Raw genomic sequence first — 21,965 nt, 5'->3', positions numbered from 1 at the left:
ATCCCTATTCTCACAACCCAAATGAAGTTTCCTCCGTGATGCTGTAATTTTTAAAAGGGGTATTAAAAAGACCAATTAACTGATCAAAATACTTTGAATTCAGAAAGCCAAAAATTATTAAAATCAAGATTTGAAAAATATTCAGTAAGTCCCTCTCCTCCCCTCCCCCAATTAGGTGCTTATTTCTGTGGCCTGAAAACAAGGAGACAGAAGCATGAGCATCTTCTGCAACACAAAGGTAACTGAGTTATAAATAAGCAAAATGTGTTCTATCCATACCATGGCGTATGATTCAGCTAAAACAAGAAATGAAGTACATGCAATAACATGGATGAAGCTTAAATCCTTGAAAACACCATGCTAAGTAAACGAAACCAGTCACAAAAGGCCACGTATTGTATGATTCCATTTATATAAAATGTCCAGAATAGAAAATCCAGAGAGCTGGAAAGGAGGTTAGTGGCTGCCAAAGGCTGAGGGGTTTGGGGGACAAGGAGTGACTGTTAATGGGATTCTTTTTAGTGTGATGAAAACGTTCTAGAATTAGATAGATCATGGTGATGGGTATATAACCCTATGAATCTACTAACAATCACTGAATTGTACACTTTAAAGGGGTACATTTTATGACATGAGTTATTGTTTCAATAAAGCTGTTTTTAAAAGGTGATGAAATTAATGTTTACTGAGCATTACTGGTGTCAGCTATTGTGCTAGGCATCTTTTTTTTTTTTTTTTTTTTTGAGACAGAGTCTTGCTCTGTCGCCCAGGCTAGAGTGCAGTGGCACAATTTCGGCTCACTGCAACCTCTCTGCCTCCTGGGTTCAAGCAATTCTTGTGTCTCAGCCTCCCCGATAGCTGGGATTACAGAAGCCCGCCACCACGTCTGGCTAATTTGTGTGTATGTGTTTTTAGTGGAGATGGGGTTTCACCAAGTTGGCCAGTCTGGGTATTGAACCCCTGACCTCAAGTGATCCACCTGCCTCAGCCTCCCAAAGTGCTGAGATTACAGGCGTGAGCTACCGCGCCCGGCTTGTGCTAAGCATCCTATATGTGCTTTTTCATTTACTCCCCATACAACCACTACCAACTTGGTTACTGACCTCATTTTCTAGATTTAAAAAAAGAAAGAAAGAAAGAAAAAACCCAACCTGAGCAAACGTGCATGAACACAAAGTTAAGGGGGCAGAACGGCGATTCAAATTAAGGTGTAAGTAACTTTAAAGCTTACATTCTTTCATCACACCAGTATTTAAATGTACACAAGGTACAGAATTTGCAAGGAGTTCAAGAACCTCAAATTTTATAAACACAGTTTACTTTTAAGGATTGAATCCTTGTATTTCCCAGATTGAAGACTATATGGGTTTCTTCAAAACAGACAACAGAGATTAATTTAAAACAATTACTTTATTAAAAAATAGCAAATCTCACAAATACTTTTATTTAATTTCTTATCACTGGCCATTGGAAAACACACCTGCGTGTGTACTGATTGTCTAACGTAAACTGAAGCTGGGCTTGCCACAAGACGCCTGTGCATCATCAGCTTGCGATCAACACTGGAATAAGTTTGGTGAGCTCAGGAAAGAGAAATCCCTCAGCCCTGTCAAGAACATTAGCACAATGCATTTCAAGTATAATCCCATAAGGCAACAATATGAAGCATAGCAGCACAATCTCTGCATCACATTTCCTGATGAAGCCTTCAACAAGGCCTAGGCCTCCAGTTACGGCGAATTACAGCGAGTCACATTTACTAAAAGCAGTAAGTGAAAACGATCATTGCCCTTGCACTTTAATTACTTTAATTCCTTGTTGTGGAAGATGATTCTGCTACTGGATTTGGCTGGAAAAGACTGCTGCTTCTCTTCAAATCACAAGAAAGCAAACTGCATTTCATTTTAGCTAGCAGAAGTATTTGGAACATCTTGTGCATCTGCCAAATGGAGTTTTTGTCTGAATTAATCAGTTAAGAAGATTTTCGTTCTATAAGGGGTACTCTTTTACATTTCTGAAAATTACACTCAGGAGCAAAGAGAAAGAGGTATTTAAAAAAGAGATATGTTCAAAGGAAAAGCTCTTGTGTTGCTACTGAGACATTCAGATGTAGTAAGACAACTTTTAAATGTAGTAAATTATACTATGTCTAGAATTTGAAGACTTTTTTTTTTTTTAAATTTTAGAGATAAGGACTCACTTTGTTGCCCTGGCTGGAATGCAGTAGTACGATCATACTTCACTGCAGCCTTGAACTCCTGGGCTCAAGCAATCCTCCCACCTCAGCCTCCCAAAGGCATGTGCCAACATACCTGGCTAATTTTTCTATTCTTTGTTAGAGATGGGGGAGGACTCTCGCTATGTTGCCCAGGCTGGTCTTGAACTCCTGGCCTCAAGCAACCTTCCTGCCTTGGCCTCCCAAAGTGCTGGGATTACAGGTGTGAGCCACCACACCTGGCCCAGAATTATTTTTAATGTGTCAATAATCATTTTCATAGTAAGGAGCTGATTAGAGACAAACATGACAAGACACTAGATTAAAAAAATCTTTTGAGAAGACACTACTTTATCATCTTTGGGAAAACAATTCTCTTTAAAAGTCCAAAAATAAAATCATTACAGCTCTAAAATCTTTTCTATAATTCTCTTAATTGTTCCTCAAGAAGACTGGAAATAGGACGGGAATCTTGCATGGATTACTCATCCTTTCTTATAATCACTGTCTTTCATTTTTCTCACTGACCTGTATTTATCCACCTGTTACTTATTTTTCAAGACCCAATTCAATGATATGAATACACTGAAGGCAACTAAATGCTTGCAGTACATGTATGGCAGAGGATGCAAAAATGTACAGACATAAGCACTGCCATCAAACACATTCTTGTCCAGTTGGAAGGCTGAGATTTAACACATGTAAAAATCAACAGATAATAATATAAGGTAGAATGCTAGGTTAAGGTACAAATGAAATCCTTTATGGAAGTGGTCAGCTTGGATGTAACGTGATAAGGAGAATAAGGAGATGAGAGTAACTCTAGGTAGGAGGTACAACCTGAACAAACACATTATGATGAGAATGAACATGATGTGTTTCTTGGGCATCCAGAAAACCAGCCTGAGGGGAATGAAAAAGAATGAAAAATACAACAGCATGTACAGGTTGTGACCAAATTATTAAGAACCTTTAAAATAGTTGACATGGTTTAAAAAAATGGTAAAAAATAGAAATGGCAGGAAGAAAGTGATGTTTCAAGAATATTAATTTTGTAGCAATACCTAAAGTTTAGAGCAACACTGTCCAATAGAAATACAGTGCAGGCTGGGTGCGGTGACTCACGCCTGGAATCCCAGCTCTTTGGGAGGCTGAGGCAGGAGGACTGCTTGAGCCCAGGAGTGTGAGACCAATCTGGGCAACATAGCAAGACCCCGTAACTAAAAAAAAAAAATAGCTGGGCATAACGGACACCTATAGTCCCAGCTACTCAGAAGGCTGAGGTGGGAGATCAACTGAGCCCAGGAAGTTGAGGCTGCAGTGAGCCATGATCATGTCACTGCACTCCAGCCTGGGTGACAGAGCAAGGCCCTGTCTCAGAAATATATATATATATATATATAAAATATTTTAAGAATTATTTCAACATGTAATCATTATAAAAATTGAGATATTTTATGTTCTTATAAGGATATTAAGTCTTTGAAATGGCTTAGTGGCTACTATATTGAACAGTGCAACTCTAGATCTGGAACAGAAAATTGAAAAGGTATGGAATCAGGTGACAAAGTCCTGGATTATCATGTACAGAGTGAAGGAAGAATAAAAGCAGAACTGATGATACTGATGATGCCTGACAACTGTAATAAAGAGATGGCAAACAGACTTCATATCCAGATCCAGGCTCAATGGCAGAGAATGCCATGTCTGATTAGCAATGTCTGCCATGGTCCTTGAAGGCATTTAAAAATATTCTTGGAGACTGAATTAACAGAGACAGCCGACAGAGAGGAAAATTAGGAGGGGAAAGTTTAAATATTGAGAGAACACCTATTACAGGTGAGGAAACTATGGTTGCCAGATTTTGTTCAAGGTTACACGGCTGCCTATCAAGCATTCCAAAGCCTATACTCTTGTATTATATAGGGTATTATGCTGCTATGTTTGTGGTGGGTAAATTCCAACACAAGTTAAGTCACAGAAAGTGGTAAAACAAAACAAAACAAAAACTCTAAATGTTTCACAAAAACTCACAAAAAAGGGCCGGGCGTGGTGGCTAACGCCTGTAATCCCAACACTTTGGGAGGCCAAGGCGGGCAGATCACCTGAGTTGGGAGTTCAAGACCAGCCTGGCCAACATGGTGAAACCCCGTCTCTACTAAAAATACAAAAATTAGCTGGGCGTGGTGGCAGGCACCTGTAATCCCAGCTATTCAGGAGGCTGAGGCAGGAGAATTGCTTGAACCTGGGAGGCGGAGGTTGCAGTGAGCGGAGATCACGCTACTGCTTCAGCCTGGACGACAGGGCGAGACCCGTCTCAAAACCAACCAACCAACCAACCAACCAACCACACAAAAGGATAGGAAATACTTAAGTGTCATGGCAGAGAAAGAATATAAAGCATTGAAGGAATATAGTAAAAAGAACTTCTTGCAGGAAAAGCCCCTTGATTAACTCAAATCTTACCCCTTCTTTAACTCTTTCTTCACAATAATATCTTACATTAATCTCTCCCCACAGTTTACGTAGCACCTTATTTCCTTCATCTGCAAAATGAGGGGCATAACACCACCTACTTCCAAGTAGGGCCAAGTAAGATAATGCACATACCCCTTTATACATACAGTACTGGGAAAAATAGTAACTATTCATGAAAATTAGCTATTAATCGCCATTACAGGACTTGGATATACTTCCTGATTTCTTTTGCCCAGGATGGAAATGGCACGATCCCTACTCACTGCAATCTCCACTTCCCAGGTTCAAGCAATTCTCCTGCCTCAGCCTCCCAAGTAGCTGGGATTACAGGTGCCCTCCACCACACCTGGCTAATTTTTGTATTTTTAGTAGAGAGAGGGGTTCATGATGTTGGCCAGGCTGGTCTCGAACTCCTGACCTCAAGTGATCCACCCGCCTCAGCCTCCCACAGTGCCGGGATTACAGGCATGAGCCACCGTGCCTGGCCCCAATTTCTTAATTGTTGTTACTGCACAATTCAGCAGTTAATAACAGTATGAATATAATCTTATAGCAATAATAGTAATTTTTATATATATAGTTTGGAAACTTTCACATATGCATCATCACATGTAGCAATTACCCTGTATTACAGAGAACACTCTGAGATGTTAAACAATTTGCCCAAGGTTACATGATCAAAATGTAGAACCAAACTTCCAAAATCAAATCTCTACAACCAGTATCCTTTCTATGTCAATAACTGGTTCAAAGGGGATGTCTTACCTCTCAAATTAAATTATTTTATAGGCAGGATGATTTCTCATTGTTCTTTGGTACCTTACCATTGTGCCTGCTATGTTCAAAAATACATTTTGAAAAGTTCTTAAAATAATTGCTCTAAATTGAAATGTCAAAACCTGAATATTCTACATGTGTCTTGGTGATCTCCTTTAAGCTAATCCTATAATACACTAAGTACATTCAATTATGAAATGTCATTTCACAAGCTATGTAAGCATCCCTCGAAGCCTGCATTTTAATAATGTCTAGTTTTCAATTTTATGCACCTAAAATATCCTATGTGATGATATTAAATTAAGTACAGTATATTATCTCTGAATATCTCACTGCCAGTTAGCCTCAGAATCTAAGCTTCAAAATAATTTACATAGCAACTAACCTAATCCTCAGTTCTCATGATAAAAAATAATTTGTCTTAAAAATTCAAAAACAGTACAAAGCAAAGCAGAACAAACCAGAAACAAAATTTCAGCATAGAAAACACCAAGAAAATTCCATCTGGAACCCAAAGCGGGCAGGGAATGGTGTCTCACGCCTGTAATCCCAGCACTTTGGGAGGCTGAAGTGGGAAGATCGCTTGAGCCTGGAAGGTTGAGACTGTGGTGAGCCATGATCGTGGCACTGCACTCCAGCCTGGGCCACTGAGCAAGACCTTGTCTCTAAAAAAAAAAGAAAAAAGAAAAAAGAGAAAGAAAAGAAAAGAAAACCAAAGAGGAAGAGTGACGGCCCTAGTGAATAATACTATGTGTCTTTTTTCCACCATATCTAAATAACACATTTTCTAAAACTTGATTGAGATTATTCATCAGAAATTGTAAGTTGTAAACTTTTCACTGTTGATAGTAGGCAAAGGATACATGGAAGAATTCAATTCTTCTAACTGTAAAACAAAGAAACAAATTTATTTTTAATTTTTATAAGATCAATATAAATAGTTGTTAACTATTTCTTTTTAAATAAACTATTTTTCATTTAAGCTTTCTTGTGCTGGTCACAGTGACCCGTGCTTATAATCCTGGCACTTTGGGACGCCAAGGCAGGAGAACTGCTTAAGCCCAGGAGCTCCAGACTAGCCTGGACAACATGGTAAGACCTCATCTCTACAAAAAATTAAAAAATTAGACAGGCGTGGTGCTGCACACCTGAGGTCCAGCTACTTAGGAGGCTGAGGTGGGAGGACTGTTTGGGCCCAGGAGTTTAAGGCTGCAGTGAGCTCTGTTAGTGCCACTGCACTCCAGGCTGGGTGACAGAATGAGATACTGTGTCAAAAAAAAAAAAAAAAGCTTTCTGTAAATGAAAAAGCAAAGTACCAAAGAAAAAAACTTGCAAAAAAATTTCAGGCTAAAAAATTCCATTTTGAAAAAATAATTATAAAGTAGCATTAACATGTATGAAACAAGAATATGAGAAGAGAGGCCAGGCATGCTCTTGCCTGTAATCCCAGCACTTCGGAAGGCTGAGGGGAGAGGAATGCTTGAGCCCAGGAGTTTAAGACCAGCCTGAGCAACATAACAAGACCCTGTCTCTACAAAAAAATTAAAAGAATATGAGGACAGAATGAAACCAGATTATAAAAACTGGAGTTTTATAAGTATTCCTAAAACCAGGCATAATAATCATCTCTAATAAGTTTTTAAAAGAAAAAAAATGCCATTTTAATGATCAAAATCTTTAAAACCATCATAGATTACAAAAAGATTTCATGTCACTCAATTTTCTCTATGAGGTAGAATTCATCACCCCTTGTCTTAGTCTTTTTGGGCTGCTATAACAAATACCATAAACTGGTGGCTTATAAACAATAGAAATTTACCTCGTATAGTTCTACAGGTAGGAAAGTTCAAAATTAAGGAGTCAGCAGATCTGGTGTCTGGCGAGGGCATGAACCACTTCCTGTTCAGGGAACAGGAGGGCTTTCTCCCCATGTCCTCACATGGTAGAAGAGGTAGGAGGTTTCTCTTGGGCCTCTTTTATAAGGACATTAATCACATTCCTGCCCGAATCACCTCCCAAAGGCCCCATCTCCTCCTACCATCACCTTCTAAGTTAAGATTTCAACATACGCTTTCTGGGGAGGACATAAACATTTAGACTACAGCATTTTTATCTTACAGAAGGAAACATCTGAATTACAAAAATGTTAACTAAATGGCTCAATGTTGTTCAGTTATAACCCAAATGCAAACGCTGAACTAAACGAAGCCTTTCTGGTTTCAAATTCAGTGTTCTTTTCACTATACCACTGTTATTCTCCTAAATGTATAGCAAGTTATACTTATTATCTGTTAAGAGGAAAAAAATGTAAAACATGCACTGGTAAGGCCAGACACCGTGGCTCACACTTGTAATCCCAGCACTTGGGGAGGCCAGGGTGGGCGGATCACTCGAGTCCAGGAGTTCAAGACCAGCCTGTACAACATGGTGAAACCCCATCTCTACTAAAAATACAAAAATTAGCTGGGCGTGGTGGCATGTGCCTATAGTCCCAGCTACTTGGGGGTGCTGAGGCAGGAGGATCGCTCGAGTTCAGGAAGTTGAGGCTGCAGTGAGCCCAGATGGTGCCACTGCACTCCAGCCTGGGTGACAAAGTGACACCCTGTCTCAAAAAACAAACAAACCATGAACTGTAAATGGAAATACTTGCAAGACTAAGACAGACATGAAATAAAAAGATTATAGACTCGAAATAGTGAAAGTATTGGCAAACAAGTTCCCTCACATTTACTCATTCAAAAGAGAGAAAAACAGTAGAAATTAACCCTTTTTGTCAACGGTTACTAGGGAATCTAAAACTAACGTGTGTTGAATTCAATTTTTATTTATTTTTGTTCCAAAAAGGATTTAAAGAGGCAAATTTAATTAACATTTCTCAGTGTAACAATCATACCTCGTGTTATGTGCTAAACAGTATACCCTCCAAAATTCATGTCTTAGTCCTCCCCCCAGTATCTCAGAATGTGAGTAGATTTGAAGACAGGGGTTTTAAAGAGGTAATTAAGTCACAATGAGGTCATTAGGGTGGGCCCTCATCCAATGTGACTGGCAGGAAAAGCAAAGTTGGACACTTGGAATAGAGGAAGAAGCCACGTGAACATGATGGCTGCTACAAACTGAGAGGCCTCAGAAAAAAGCAACCCTGCCACCCTGAGCTCCAACTTTAGCCTCCAGAATTGTGGGAAAATAAATTTCTGTTGTTAAAGCCACCCAGTCTGTGGTACTTTGTTTTGGCAGCCCTGGCAAAGTAATACATATGGCAATGTACTAAATTAGCAGAAATACCAAACGTAGTTCTGTATTTAAAAACAAGTAACCACCACCTGAGTAAATAACGCAAAATGTATTAATCACATCAGGAAAGGTCTTTTTGACTACTATCTTCTATATCTTAAGATTTTATTGTATCTGTACAGAAGCAAATATTTTGCTTTCAGATTTGCCACCATCTGTATTCTGAGAATACATGCTTAGATGTAAATATGATAACTTCGTTGGAATATATTTCTTGAAAAAAAAGGGGACAGTTTTTACAACATGGATGAAACTTGAACATTAAGTAAAATAATCCATTTAGTCCACATACTGTATAACTCCAGTTATATGAAATGTCCACAATAGGCAAATCCATAAAGGCAGAAAGTAGATTAGGGGTTGCTAGGGGATGAGGAGAGAATTGAGAGGTACAGGGTTTCTTTTTGGGGTGGTGAACATGTTCCGCAATTCAACAGCGATCTGCACAACACTGTGAATATGCTAACAACCACATGATTGTATAAATTAAAATAGTTCAAAAGGTACATTTTTCTGCAACAAAAAATTTTTTTTAAAGAACAAAGAAAAAGAATTACACTTACATCTGACAGAAGCCTATCCAGATTGGAGTCACTGGCTGTTTTTCTCTTATCCTCAGGAAGTTCCTCTAACTCCCCATAGAGCTCCAAATTCAAGCGAGCTAACTTCTCCTGCATTCCCCGAACATGTTCCATCTGTTCAATGGAACATTCATTTCCTTGGGAACATTCCAGAACATTAATAATGATTAGGACAGTTCAAACTAACAGCATTGAGTAAAAACACTTAAACTCTAGGTGCTCTAAAAGAAACAGGTTTTCTTTCTTCTGTAAATTAGATAATCATTAATATTTTCTGTGTTTAATAACAAATCAAATTTCTGACCAGGAAAACAATGACCCACTTAAGAAATGACCTTGGGTACTAAAGAAAATCATATGGGAAATATTTCAGGCCAGGCATGGTGGCTCACGCCTGTAATCCCAGTACTTTGGGAGGCTGAAGCAGGTGGATCATGAGGTCAGGAGATCAACACCATCCTGGCCAACATGGTGAAACCTAGTCTCTACTAAAAATACAAAAATTAGCTGGGCATGGTGGTGCGTGCCTGTAGTCCCAGCTATTCGGGAGGCTGAGACAGGAGAATCGCTTGAACCCGGGAGGCAGAGGTTGCAGTGAGCCAAGATCCCGCCACTGCACTCCACCCTGGCAACAGAGCGAGACTCTGTCTCAAAAACAAAACAAAAAAAGAGCATATAGGAAACGTTTCTTTTTAAAAAGCAAAATCAGGCTGGGCATGGTGGCTCATGCCTATAATCCCCACACTTTGGGAGGTTGAGGCAGTAGGACTGCTTGACCAGTCTGTTTGACCAGTAGGAGTTCAAGACCAGCCTGGCAACATGGCAAGACCCTACCCCTACAAAAAAATTTTTTAAAAAACACACATTAACTAGGCATGGTGGTGCATGCCTCTGGTCCCAGCTACTCAGGAGACTGAGGCAGGAGGATTGCTTGAGCCCAGCAGGTGAAGGTTGCAGTGAGCTGTGTTCAAGCCACTGTACTCAAGCCTAGGTGACAGAGCGAGACCTTGTTTCAAAAAAAAAAAAAGAAAAAAGAAAATCATCCCTTAAGCAGAGAAAATATATTTTCTTCAACAGTAATATAATATGTAGAAGCAAAACAGCACCATCTAATCATGTCCAGTTTGACAACTACCATTTTAACTGAGTGACCCAACATTTTGTAATAATTTGAGTGAAATTCAGAGTTCTAGGCCCAAGTGGCTCATGCCTGTAATCCTAGCACTTTGGGAGGCCAAGGCTGACAGATCCCTCGAACCCAGGAGTTTGACATCAGCCTGGGCAACATGGTGAAACCTTGTCTCTACTAAAAATACAAAAAATCAGCCAATTAGCCAGGTGTGGTGGCACATGCCTGTAATCCCAGCTACTTGGGAGGTTGAGGTGGGATGATCACATAAGCCTGGGGAGGTTGAGGCTGCAGTGAACCATGATCACACCACTGCACTCCAGCCTGAGTAACAGAGCGAGACCCTGTCTCAAAAAAAAAAGAGTTCTGGCTGGGTATGGTGGCTCACGCCTGTAATCTTAACACACTTTGAGAGGCCAAGGTGTGAGAACTGCTTGAGTCCAGGAGTTCAAGACCAGTCTGTGAAACATGGCGAAACCTCATCTCTATAAAAAATACAAGGCCGGGCGCGGTGGCTCACGCGTGTAATCCCAGCACTTTGGGAGGCCGAGGCGGGTGGATCACGAGGTCAGGAGATCGAGACCATCCTGGCTAACATGGTGAAACCCCGTCTCTACTAAAAAATACAAAAAATTAGCTGGGCGTGGTGGCGCGTGCCTGTAGTCCCAGCTACTCGGGAGGCTGAGGCAGGAGAATGGCGTGAATCCGGAAGGTGGAGCTTGCAGTGAGCAGAGATCGTGCCACTGCACTCCAGCCTGGGCAAAAGAGTGAGACTCCGTCTCAAAAAAAAAAAAATACAAAAATTAGCCAGGTATGGTGGTGTGTGCCTGTAGCACCAGCTACTTGGGAGGCTGAGGTGGGAGGATGGCTTGAGCCCAAGGAGGCCGAGGTTGCAGTGAGCTGTGATCATACCACTGCACTCCAGCCTGGGTGAGAGAGAGAGACTCTGTCTCAAAAAAAAAAAAAAAAAAAATTCAATAACGACTTCAAATGTGAATCATTTTTTCAACCAATTATGTATTCTTCCTTTAAGAAATATAAACAAAAATATTTATGAAGCATGAAAAATGTTATGAAGCATGAGCAACACTATGTAATATTTTTAATTGTATACACAGTTGTCAAGACAACTTAATTGCTAAAGGATAGGTCTTACATTACGTATTGACCAAGAGTCCTCTGAAGTGACATTATCTGCCCAGAGCAACTAATTTATACACATAACATATTATCTTTTCATTCAGTTTAAGTACAGACTCTGCAATCCCTTGATAGTACAATTTTTTCAAAAAAAACCTTTCTATTTTTCCTAAAGGTACTATACAGGTAAAATATACCTCAGCTAAAGTTGAAGTACATATCCTCAATAAATATGAATTAATGTAAATTATGCTAGTTTCCTCTAGCCAGCTTTATAACATCTTCGTAAATAGACAATATGACATTATGTTAAGGACTACTAATGTTGAAGCTAGTTATGGCTCTCTCAAAATCGTCCTTTCTTCACAGTAAAATATGTCATATTTCCTCTATTTTAGTCATGTTTTTCAACATTAGTAACCTGGAAGGTCAAGTGGGAGAAACAGAAATATCTCAAGATATGTGTTTGTGTGTATGTATGTATGTTTGTGTGTATGTATGTAAATGTACAGTAAAAATATAAAGAGGTAGAAATCATATGGGAAAAGATGAGAGTCAGAGGACGGATCTAGGTGACCTACCATGAGAACAATAGAAGCTTCAGAGGCTAAAAAGGAAGAGATGGAAGAAAAATAATAAACAATAGAAAATATGTTACGTGAGATGAAAGATGAGTCAGCAGATATGAAGGGCTCACTGATTCCCAGGCAGATTGATGAGAAAAGACACAGTCCTAAGCATATCCTGGAAAATGCCTAACCTTTAAAGATAAAAGAAAAACACCTTTTAATCATCAAGACAGAAAAATATAAATTACCTGCTAAGAAAGACTCTGACTGGCAATGGAATTCTCATCTGCAACACTTATTATGAAGAGTAATCAGTAGGATAACAGACAAAGACAAGAAAGGACTTTAATCCAAAAACACAAAGGCAACATACAGTAGGGGAGGAAAGGTGCTGGGAAAAAGCAAAGACGTGGAAGTGGTCCAAAGATTACATCTCAAGGGTAGGAAGGAAGAAGGGAAGACAGGGGAAGTGAAAATACTCTGAAGATACCACCTTACTGGGATGGGCTAAAGCAAGGAGGTAGGGGTACAATAAAGTATTTTTGTGAAATAATCTGCTTTTAATATCTTCTTTTCAAATAACCAACACTGGAAACCCAGCAACTATTGAAAGAAAAGATACAGACATGTTTGAGAATGCAAAAAGTAAAAACTTTTACAAGGTTAAATATACCATAAACAAAGTGCACAGACACAACAAATTTGGTAAACAAAAATAAATACATAATAGAGGTCAGAGGGTTAGTATCTAAAACACAAAGGGCTCTTTACAAGTGACAACAACAAAAAGATAAATAACCAAGTAGAAAACTGACAAAAGGTCCTGAAAAGGACCTATCAAACAATCTACCAAACACACACGGATCTTCAAACTCAATTGTAATAAAAGACATCTCACTTTACACCAAGAGACTGGCAAAAATTAAAAGACAAATAATACCTACTGCTTGGCGGGAATTCAAGGAAAAGCATTTTTTCATAAATTGTTTATGGAACCTATAAGTGCAGTATTGTTTTTTTTTTGCAAAGCAATCTGCATACTTCTATTAAAGTTAAAATTACATATATGCTTTGACCCAGCAATCCCACTCATGAGAATCAATCCCAAAAGAATAGAGGCACCAGCCTAAAGATCTATGTAAAAAGATGTTGACTACGCCATTGTGTTTGGTGGCTCAAAATGAGAAACAAAGTAATGCCTCTCAATAGGGACATGGTTGAATAAACTAGAGTATATTCACAACTTGGAATATTATGTTGCCATTAAAAAAGAATGAACTAGAGCCATCCTAGGTGCATTAGAGAGATTTCCATCAGATATTCTTCAGTGCAGGAAAGCAAGATACAGAATATCTTATATACCATTTGTATTAAATAATGAAAATAAAAATATGAAAAGATATATACCTGGATTGTTAACAAACGGTTGGGATGAGGGGAAGTGGAAGTAGCAGAAGGGATAAGAGGGAATGGGGAAGTCAAGTAACAAAAACATGGGGGAGGGAAAGAATACTTTAAAAAATCAATATGTATGTGGACATTTATACATTTGTATAAGATTATGCATCTTCTAAAAAACTGGGGAAGTTAACATGTTTTTAAAAGATTATCCATATTATTGAAATTGCTTTTTAAAATACTGAGAAATAGGCCAGGCGCGGTGGCTCACGCCTGTAATCCCAGCACCTTGGGAGGCTGAGGCAGGCAGATCACAAGGTCAGGAGATGGAGACCATCCTGGCTAACACGGTGAAACTCCGTCTCTATTAAAAATACAAAAAATTAGCCGGCTGTGGTGGCACACAGCTGTAGTCTCAGCTACTGGGGAGGTTGGGGCAGGAGAATCACCTGAACCCGAGAGGCGGAGCTTGCAGTGAGCCAAGATCGCATCGTGGCACTCTAGCCTGGGCGACAGAGCCAGACTCTGCCTCAAAAAAAAAAAAAAAAAAAAAAAAAAAAATTGGGAAATAATCTTATCATTAGAAAAAGCTTACAAATAAGTTCCAAACTGCACATGAAAAATCTCTTTTGTGAACTCTGTGACTATCAAAAAATACCTAGACAGAATTTTTAATGGAACAATCAGTTAACTATTCTTATATCCTCATGAAAAAACAAGAAAACTGGATTATTCTAATTCCTAACTTTAAATCAGGAATCCCAGGCAAGAAACAAGTTTAAGCTTTAGAGGGTAAGGGAAAATGATCTTGATACTTTCAAAATGAAGACACTAAGTCTAAAATATTTTAACTGACCAAGACTGTCCCTCTTATTTGTTAAACTTGCAAGATATTTATTCCATAATGGCAATCCTACTTCAACATTTCAACTAACCCTCCCTCTTAAAAAAAACTTTTTCCCAGAAGTTTTAGAAGGCAAATTATATTCTAAGACAAAATCTAGAATGATTGCCTTTATGCCTGTGGGCTCTTTTTTTCTTAAAAGAAACTGGCACTTTGAAAAGGAGAGTAAAATACACACAGAAAATAGGATGCAAACATCTTAGAGAAAAAAATAGTAGAGAAACATCTATTGCTTACCAAATGCTTGAAGTTTTCCAGAGTGGAAATCATTCAAAAGACTGAGCAGCCCTCTCTCCATCTCCTGAACATCTGAGACATCAGTGAGGAAGGAGTGCTGAATCGGAGTTGACTGAGCGCCTTTTCCCTCTCCGCCCTGAGGTTTGGTCTTTTCTTTCATCACTCTGTACAGACGATGCAATTAACTTTAATTCTATCTTTTTAGGCTATTCTAGATTAAGCTTTTGCTTAATTTTTTAGTGAAGTAAATGGAATTTCCCTTAAAAGCAAGAAATCAAATAGAGTCAATACTAAATAAAACCAGAAACTCCAAGCCAGAAACCAAAAGAAAAAAACAGGTTGTGAAAAACCTCAAACAAATGTATAAAATATAACTACGAAGTCATATAAAATGTTTGATTAATACATTTATATAATATGCTAATTCTTTGGACTGCAGAAAAGAAAACTTGTAAGTCTCTATTATCCTATGCTTTACATTTCATTTCTCAGTAAAACATATTACTCCTTTCCTTTCTAAACTTTATTTGTTCCTTGAACTCTCAGTAGTTCTACAAATGGTTATGGGGTCCCTACTCTGTAGCCGACATTATCCACAAATGCCCAGTCTAAAGAGAAGGGAAAATATTTAAATTCATAATCACTATGTAATGGAATACTAAAAACTTGTTATCATCCTTGACTCCTCCGACTTCCTAAGGCTCCTACATGCAGTCATGAAGTCCTATCAATTATACCCACAAAATATCTAATCTCTCCAGTTCTCTTTCTCCCATGCCACCATCCCATCTCTTAACCAAATAGCTTCCCAACCAGTCTCCCTATCTCTGTGTGTGATCCCTGATCTCCCCACAGGGCAGCCAAGTCCATTTCCAAAAAGTAAAATCAGATCACATAATTTGCTTAATTAAAAATGCTTCAGTAGGCAGGGCACAGTGGCTCACACCTATAATTCCAACACTTTGGGAGGCCCAGGCAGGAGGATCACCTGAGGTCAAGAGTTCAAGACCAAACTGGCCAACATGGCAAAACCCTGTCTCTACTAAAAATACAAAAATTAGCCTGGTGTGGTGGTGCACACCTGTAGTCCCAGCTACTCGGGAGGCTAAGGCAGGGGAATCCTTTGAACCCAGGAGGTGGAGGTTGCAGTGAGTTGAGATTGTACCACTGCACTCCAGCCTGGGTTGACACAACAAGACTCCGTGTCAAAAAAAAAAAAAGCTTTAGTAGCTTTGCATTGCCTGCTGAATATAATCTAATATCCCTAAGAAACCCTATCCTCATCTATGCTCTAGCCACTGAATCTCTTTAGTTTCCTAGAAATCCATTATCTTATCTTCTTACGTGCTAATCCTCTGCCTACATTAGCATCCTTCCACTTACTGCCATCTTTGGCATGCTACCTCCACACATCTTCAAGTCTCAGTTTAAATGCTATTTCCTCAGGAAGGCCTTTCTGGAACCCCTAGCCTAAATTAGTCCTTATTACACATGTCTGGCATATACCAGGCTCTCAAATACTTGAGTGATGATGTTATGCACACTGCGATATAGGAAGAGAGAGAAGCAGTTCGTTCAGCATGGGGCCAACCAGAGAAGGCTTCCTAAAAGTGATAAGTGAGCAAAGACTTAAAGAACAAGTAGGGGCTAAATTGGCAAAATGGGAGAAAGAGTAATTTATCTTTATAACCCAATGCACACTACAAATCCCGACATGGAAGTATATTCAGTACTCGATTTTAACATAATGTTGAATGAAGACATCTTCAACATAACTGTCCTCACCACAATAATGATAAGATAAATAGGGTATATATATGCCCAGGGAAGGTAGGGGAGGGGGGATACAAGAAAGAGACTATAATGTGAAGGAAGTTTAGAATACATACATTGTTGACAGTAGGTCAATAACAGTTCTTCCCAAAGCAAGGGCTGCATTGTATATATTATATACATTATGTAATACGTTGTTACTCAAAGTGCTGCCCATGACCCATAGAATCAATCTCAGTTGTGAGCTTCTTAGAAATGCTCATCTGAAGCCCCCCATCCCACACTGCTGTGGAATTTGTATTCTAAAAAAATCCCTGAGAGATCCATATTCACATTTAAAATCTGAGATAAACTATTACAGAGTATAAGGTTTCAGCATGACAAACATATTATTTTCCTCTCAAATTTGGAAGTTTTCTCCAAGTAAACTTTCACATCAGTTCATCATTTAATAACCCTCTCAGAAAAGAAACACAAAAGATAAAACAAAAACCTGTTTATTCCTGCTTCAATGTTATGTCACACTCTCACTTTATGTTAACATAACTCAACAATAAAGCAAGCACACAGTGAAATAATACTATGTGCAAAGCCCCACTTAAGTACTGTCAGGCACACAATGATGATCCAGATAGTCCCGGTCCTCAGAAGCCTACATCTACAAGGGGGTATGGAAATAAAACCACCAATAAAAATGACAATGATACAAATAAACTGCTTTTAAAAATATAGAGAAAGAAGTGATTATTTTTAAAATCTCTTGGTTTTCTTTTTCCACCAACTGTAAACTTAATTCAAAATCTGACCCTAATTAAACTCCCCCATGACAAAAACCCCATTCTGATAATTTATTTGAAGGAAATCCTCAAAACTCCTGTTTATCATTTGGTACTCATTGGAATACTTCTTCCAAATGTTCTCTTGTATTTGGCTATGTCCTTTCTGTTTCGATAAAGAGAGATCATCATCAAGGCAGTAATCTCATCTTTTATTAGGTGTAAACCCAGCGGCTACAGAATGCAACAGGCATTTCCTTAGCTAACTTGCCAGGGTGAGATTGGATGTGAGAGTAAATTTATTTAATAATTAGAAAGAAGACTGACATTATACAACACTTTTTTTCCTCTAAAGCTATAATCTTCCCTTCCAAATATCTAATCTTCCCTTCCAAATATCTAATACTATAAAATACTCACATATATGTAACAGTAACATGTAACATAGTTAAACTTGTCATTTGTTTCCTTTAAATATCCTGAATGCAAATGATGTTCACCAAATATTAATAATGATTATTTCTAGGTGGTAGAATTTTCGGATTTTGAATTTCTTCTTTGAATTTTTCCTTGTTTGAATTTTTATTAAAAACACAGATTATTTATACAAAAACAATGACATCATTATTTTTTAGAAATAAAAACTGCAAGCTGGGTGTGGTGGCACACACCTGCAGTCACAGCCCCTCAGAAGACTGAGGCAGGAGGATCCCTTGAGCCCAGAAGTTCAAGGCCGGCCTGGGCAACACAGCAAGACCCCATATTTAAAAATATATATATATGTGTGTAAAATAAAATAAATTAAGAAAACTACCAAGGCATAAACACTCAGCTTAGAGAAAAAAGACAGAAAGAAAGAGAACAAAAAACCCTGCTGACTTTTTCACTCTTTCACTTTTCCCATTTCTGACTAGCTCATCAACACGGTCAAAAAGTTTTCTTGTTCTGTATATTTTAATATGAGACAAAGTAAAGGCCTTCAAACCATAATTCATTTTGCATTTTCTAATCTCTATACACTGTAACTTTCATAAATTTTTCTTCTAAATCACACATAATGGGTGCCTCAACTGTTTTAAAAGTCAAGCCAAGACTAAAAAAGTGTTTAAGAAGAGTTGAGTCAGGATTTACTTTAATGGTATTTTACTGTGAACATGTAAAATAATTCACCTTTTTAACTTTGGTCGCTGTGAAGTTGACTGTGATGCAGGATTTGAAAACCCTGTGCTTTTACTCACTGGAATGGCATTTTTTTTGGCATTGACAACCTGAGTACCATGGGCACTAAAAGACTTAGGACTCCTCCTCTTCACTTTCCGCTCTTCCATTGTTTTAAGTTCCTTATTGCACCACGGCCAGCTTCTTAAGACCTAAATAAGGAAGTACAGCAATTATATATGTATGCTATAATATGCAAACATGAAAGAAATTCAAAGACCCATTTCACAGGTCAAAAGAGGATCAAGAATTCCAGAGGGCATAAGAGAAAGTTAGAAAACGGGTCTCTAAAGTTTAATCTACTCTACTATGTACCCATAAGCCCCTAGCAAAATTGTTTGGTAGACAGTTTTTGTTGTTGTTGTTTTGTTTTTTACCATTTTATTTATTCCTTCATCCTACAAGTATTTACTGATTCTCTTCCACAAGCCAGACACTATTGTGGGTACTGGGGAGACGGCACTGAACAAGGTGTTTGCCCTCAAGAAGCCTACATTTTACAAGGGGAACAATATATAAACAATAAACAAATGATCTACATAATATTCCCAGCCTGGTTCAAGCTTCAGGTGGCCTTTAGGTCTTTCTTCCAAGATGTATGCTCAAGAAGAACCAACCAGATTCAAGCAGATGTATAATTGTCAGGGGGATTTTACTAGCATTTTAAAAATCAACTAGAAGCCTTACTTCAACTACTAAACAGAAACTCAGTTTATAGCTAGGGCTAATAATGATTCTAGCTTGGTGATAAGTGAAGTTCTAGAAAATCAAACTTGTTCGTTGCCTATTTTGAATATACTTTCTCTAACCATTTCCAAACAAACATGAATTTTATGATATATATTTGGTTTTGCCCGTATCAAAAAAGTTAACAATGTGAAGTTACAGATGGCCCTTCCATGGGGAATATGTGTAAGACCTCCTAGTTATCCCTACACAATCCCCTTACTTTATGTATTAATCTGCTCTATTTTCTAACATCCATCTATTTAAAAATACCCTTCCGGCCGGGCTCACGCCTGTAATCCCAGAACTTTGGGAGGCCGAGGCGGGCGGACCACGAGGTCAGGAGATCGAGACCATCCTGGCTAACACGGGGAAACCCCGTCTCTACTAAAAATACAAAAAATCAGCCGGGCGTGGTGGCGGGCGCCTGTAGTCCCAGTTACTCAGGAGGCTGAGGCAGGAGAATGCCGTGAACCCGGGAGGCGGAGCTTGCCGTGAGCCGAGATGGCGCCACTGCGACAGAGCGAGACTCTGTCCCCCCCAAAAAAAAAAAACCTTCCATATTTTATTTGTGCATAGTTAAATTTTTCTTAACTTCATTATTTCATGTATCATAAGATGAAGAATTTATAAGCTATCTACCTCATCAGGTTGTAAATTGCCTTCTAACATTAGGCCGTTTTTGGCATGTTGTGTTTAATTTAGGCATGCCATGACCAAAAAGATTCAAACCCATTGCTGTCGCTTAAAATAATTATTTGAGAAATTCAATAATTTTTTTTTCCTTTTGCCTGAACTTAGTGCCACTGGCACTGGAATTTAAACCACTGAGCTTAAATTGGCTGACGCTAGACAATTACAACTGGAGCTACAATACTGCCAAAGAAGAGGCTTTCTGGGAAAGGCTCCAATGCCCAGTCTCTAATCCCAGATACCACTGGGTGTCAATCCACTTAAACCTTGGCTAACAATTTTTCTTTTAAGAAGCATTTTTGGTAACAGAACAGTAATTCTGGTGTTGTTTCAACATGCAATACAAATTAAATGAAAGTCTGAAAGATGACTGAATAGAGACGATTAGTTCTCTGAAGAGGCAAGGATCTGTAAAAATTTATGATATGCATAAACACGCTGGCCTGAAATTTAACGATGCTAATACACACTTGGTGGTACAAGAAAAAAAAATCTAGGAAGTAAAGCAATGCAAATAAACCAATGGTGGTCTAAACCACAATATTCTGGTGAGCCAGCACTCGCGATTTCCTCGTTTTTGGAAAATTACATCTGTCACGACAGCACTGAAAGCCTTCTTGTATATCAAACAGCAAAGAATGTTTTAGAGAAGGCATAATTAGTAAACTGCTCATAGTTACTTATTCACATAGTGGTTTTAAGTGCCAGGTCTTGCCTCCAAGCAGTACCACTGGGCATCCCTCTTGACATCACCCCATTCCCCTTCCCCAATCTACCGAAGCGATGACCCTTCACAGCCCAGTACCCAGCAGTGACTAAAGTGGTGGGAAAGGCCTAAAGGGGCAGGGTGCGGAGGTTCCTTTGCTTCCACTACATACCTGAAGAAGAAGGGTATTGGGGCCCCCTTCCGCAACCCGCAAAGACCCGACAGCCTCAGAAGCCACCGCCGCAGCCACAAGTAGAGCCCCGGTCACATGCCGGGACCCGCTCCTCCGCAGCAACCTTTGTTTACGGAAGTGACGTAAGAGGCACAGCCTCCCTGCCCCAAGCGGAAGCCCCGCCTTTTCCTGCTCCCCCAGTGTCGCTCTCGTCTCCGCCCTCGGTATTTCATTGCTTCCCCTGTCCTGCCTTTAGCTGTAACTCCGGCGGGCGTGTTGGGTGTGTCGTTGTAGGCTCTGTGACCCAGGAGCAAGACGCATTAAGCGGGTGCAGTGGAGGTAGAAACGGGAAATGCAGTACTCATTCCGGAAGCTACTCCGCCCCTCGGTGAGAGATCCCCATGAACTACAATTCCCAGAATGCTGTTCGAGCACATCCGAAGGCGGAACAAGAGTGTCGTCATGGAACTGTTCCTTGGTTGTTTCCGATTGGTTGCCCGGACTTCTCGCGGCTAAACTAACTTTGGCTCCAAGGCGGCGTGAAGAGTGTGATTCTGTTCAGCGACCGTGATTCTGTTTAGCAACCAAGATGCTTGAGCCCCTAATTGAGAGTCTGTTACCACTATTAATAGCTACTCTGTTCGGGCCCTACACATAACGGTATATTTAAACCTCTCTACAATTTTATGGGTAGGTGTTATAATCTCTGTTTTACAAATGGGGAATTTGAGGCTCAGAAAGGCTAATTGATGCAGGTGTCTCTCTGTCGTCAAAGATAGTTCTACTTCCACTATACTTAAAGCCTCTGGAGAAGGAATTGCAGGCTGAGAGAAAGAGATCTATCTTAAATTAGGGAAGAAATGCACGTTTCATTGCCTGGTCTGGGTAGCCTTCCCGGTGTGGGAGTGGGAGGTGGGAAGGTTTTAGATTCACAGGTCATTAGATTGAAGGAACTCTGGAGGAACACCACATACCACCCCCCGCATTAGCTAACGGGGAAACCATATCTAGAGATTGTATCCATGCCAGAAAAGGCAGAGCAAAGACAACCCCAGTCTCTTGGCTTCTAGGATAGGATGTTCTTCCGCCACCCGCCATTAAAAAAAAAAAAAACTATTGAAATGTTTTAAAAAGAAAAGCACAGAGTAAATACTTAACGCACCCACTATCCAGAACGAA

General features: G+C 39.3%; 1 protein-coding gene across 1 annotated transcript; it reads right to left on the bottom strand.

Annotated features, from left to right (window-relative positions):
- Window positions 1-1,391: 1,391 nt before the first annotated feature.
- Window positions 1,392-21,466, bottom strand: CCDC28A (coiled-coil domain containing 28A). The gene is made up of 6 exons (XM_054492685.2): window positions 20,787-21,466; window positions 18,442-18,641; window positions 14,723-14,886; window positions 9,328-9,482; window positions 6,334-6,356; window positions 1,392-1,959 (listed from the first exon to the last, which is right to left on the bottom strand). The coding sequence occupies exons 2-6, from the start codon at window positions 18,597-18,599 to the stop codon at window positions 1,905-1,907; spliced, it is 555 nt and encodes a 184-aa protein (XP_054348660.1). The 5' UTR covers window positions 18,600-18,641; window positions 20,787-21,466; the 3' UTR covers window positions 1,392-1,904.
- Window positions 21,467-21,965: the final 499 nt, after the last annotated feature.

Source organism: Pongo pygmaeus, chromosome 5, assembly GCF_028885625.2.
Source record: "Pongo pygmaeus isolate AG05252 chromosome 5, NHGRI_mPonPyg2-v2.0_pri, whole genome shotgun sequence".
In the NCBI taxonomy this organism is placed as follows: Eukaryota; Metazoa; Chordata; class Mammalia; order Primates; family Hominidae; genus Pongo; species Pongo pygmaeus.
This window is presented reverse-complemented; position numbering and strand designations above follow the sequence as displayed.

Bases quoted from the DNA above. Each gene is read 5' to 3' on its own strand.
- CCDC28A (XM_054492685.2), bottom strand. From the start codon at position 18,599: ATGGAAGAGCGGAAAGTGAAGAGGAGGAGTCCTAAGTCTTTTAGTGCC. The intron at 9,483-14,722 runs GTAAGCAATAGA...AATGTTCCCAAG, and splicing joins TGGAAAACTTCAAGCATTTG to GAAATGAATGTTCCATTGAA. The intron at 6,357-9,327 runs GTAAGTGTAATT...TTTGTTTTACAG, and splicing joins TGGATAGGCTTCTGTCAGAT to TTAGAAGAATTGAATTCTTC.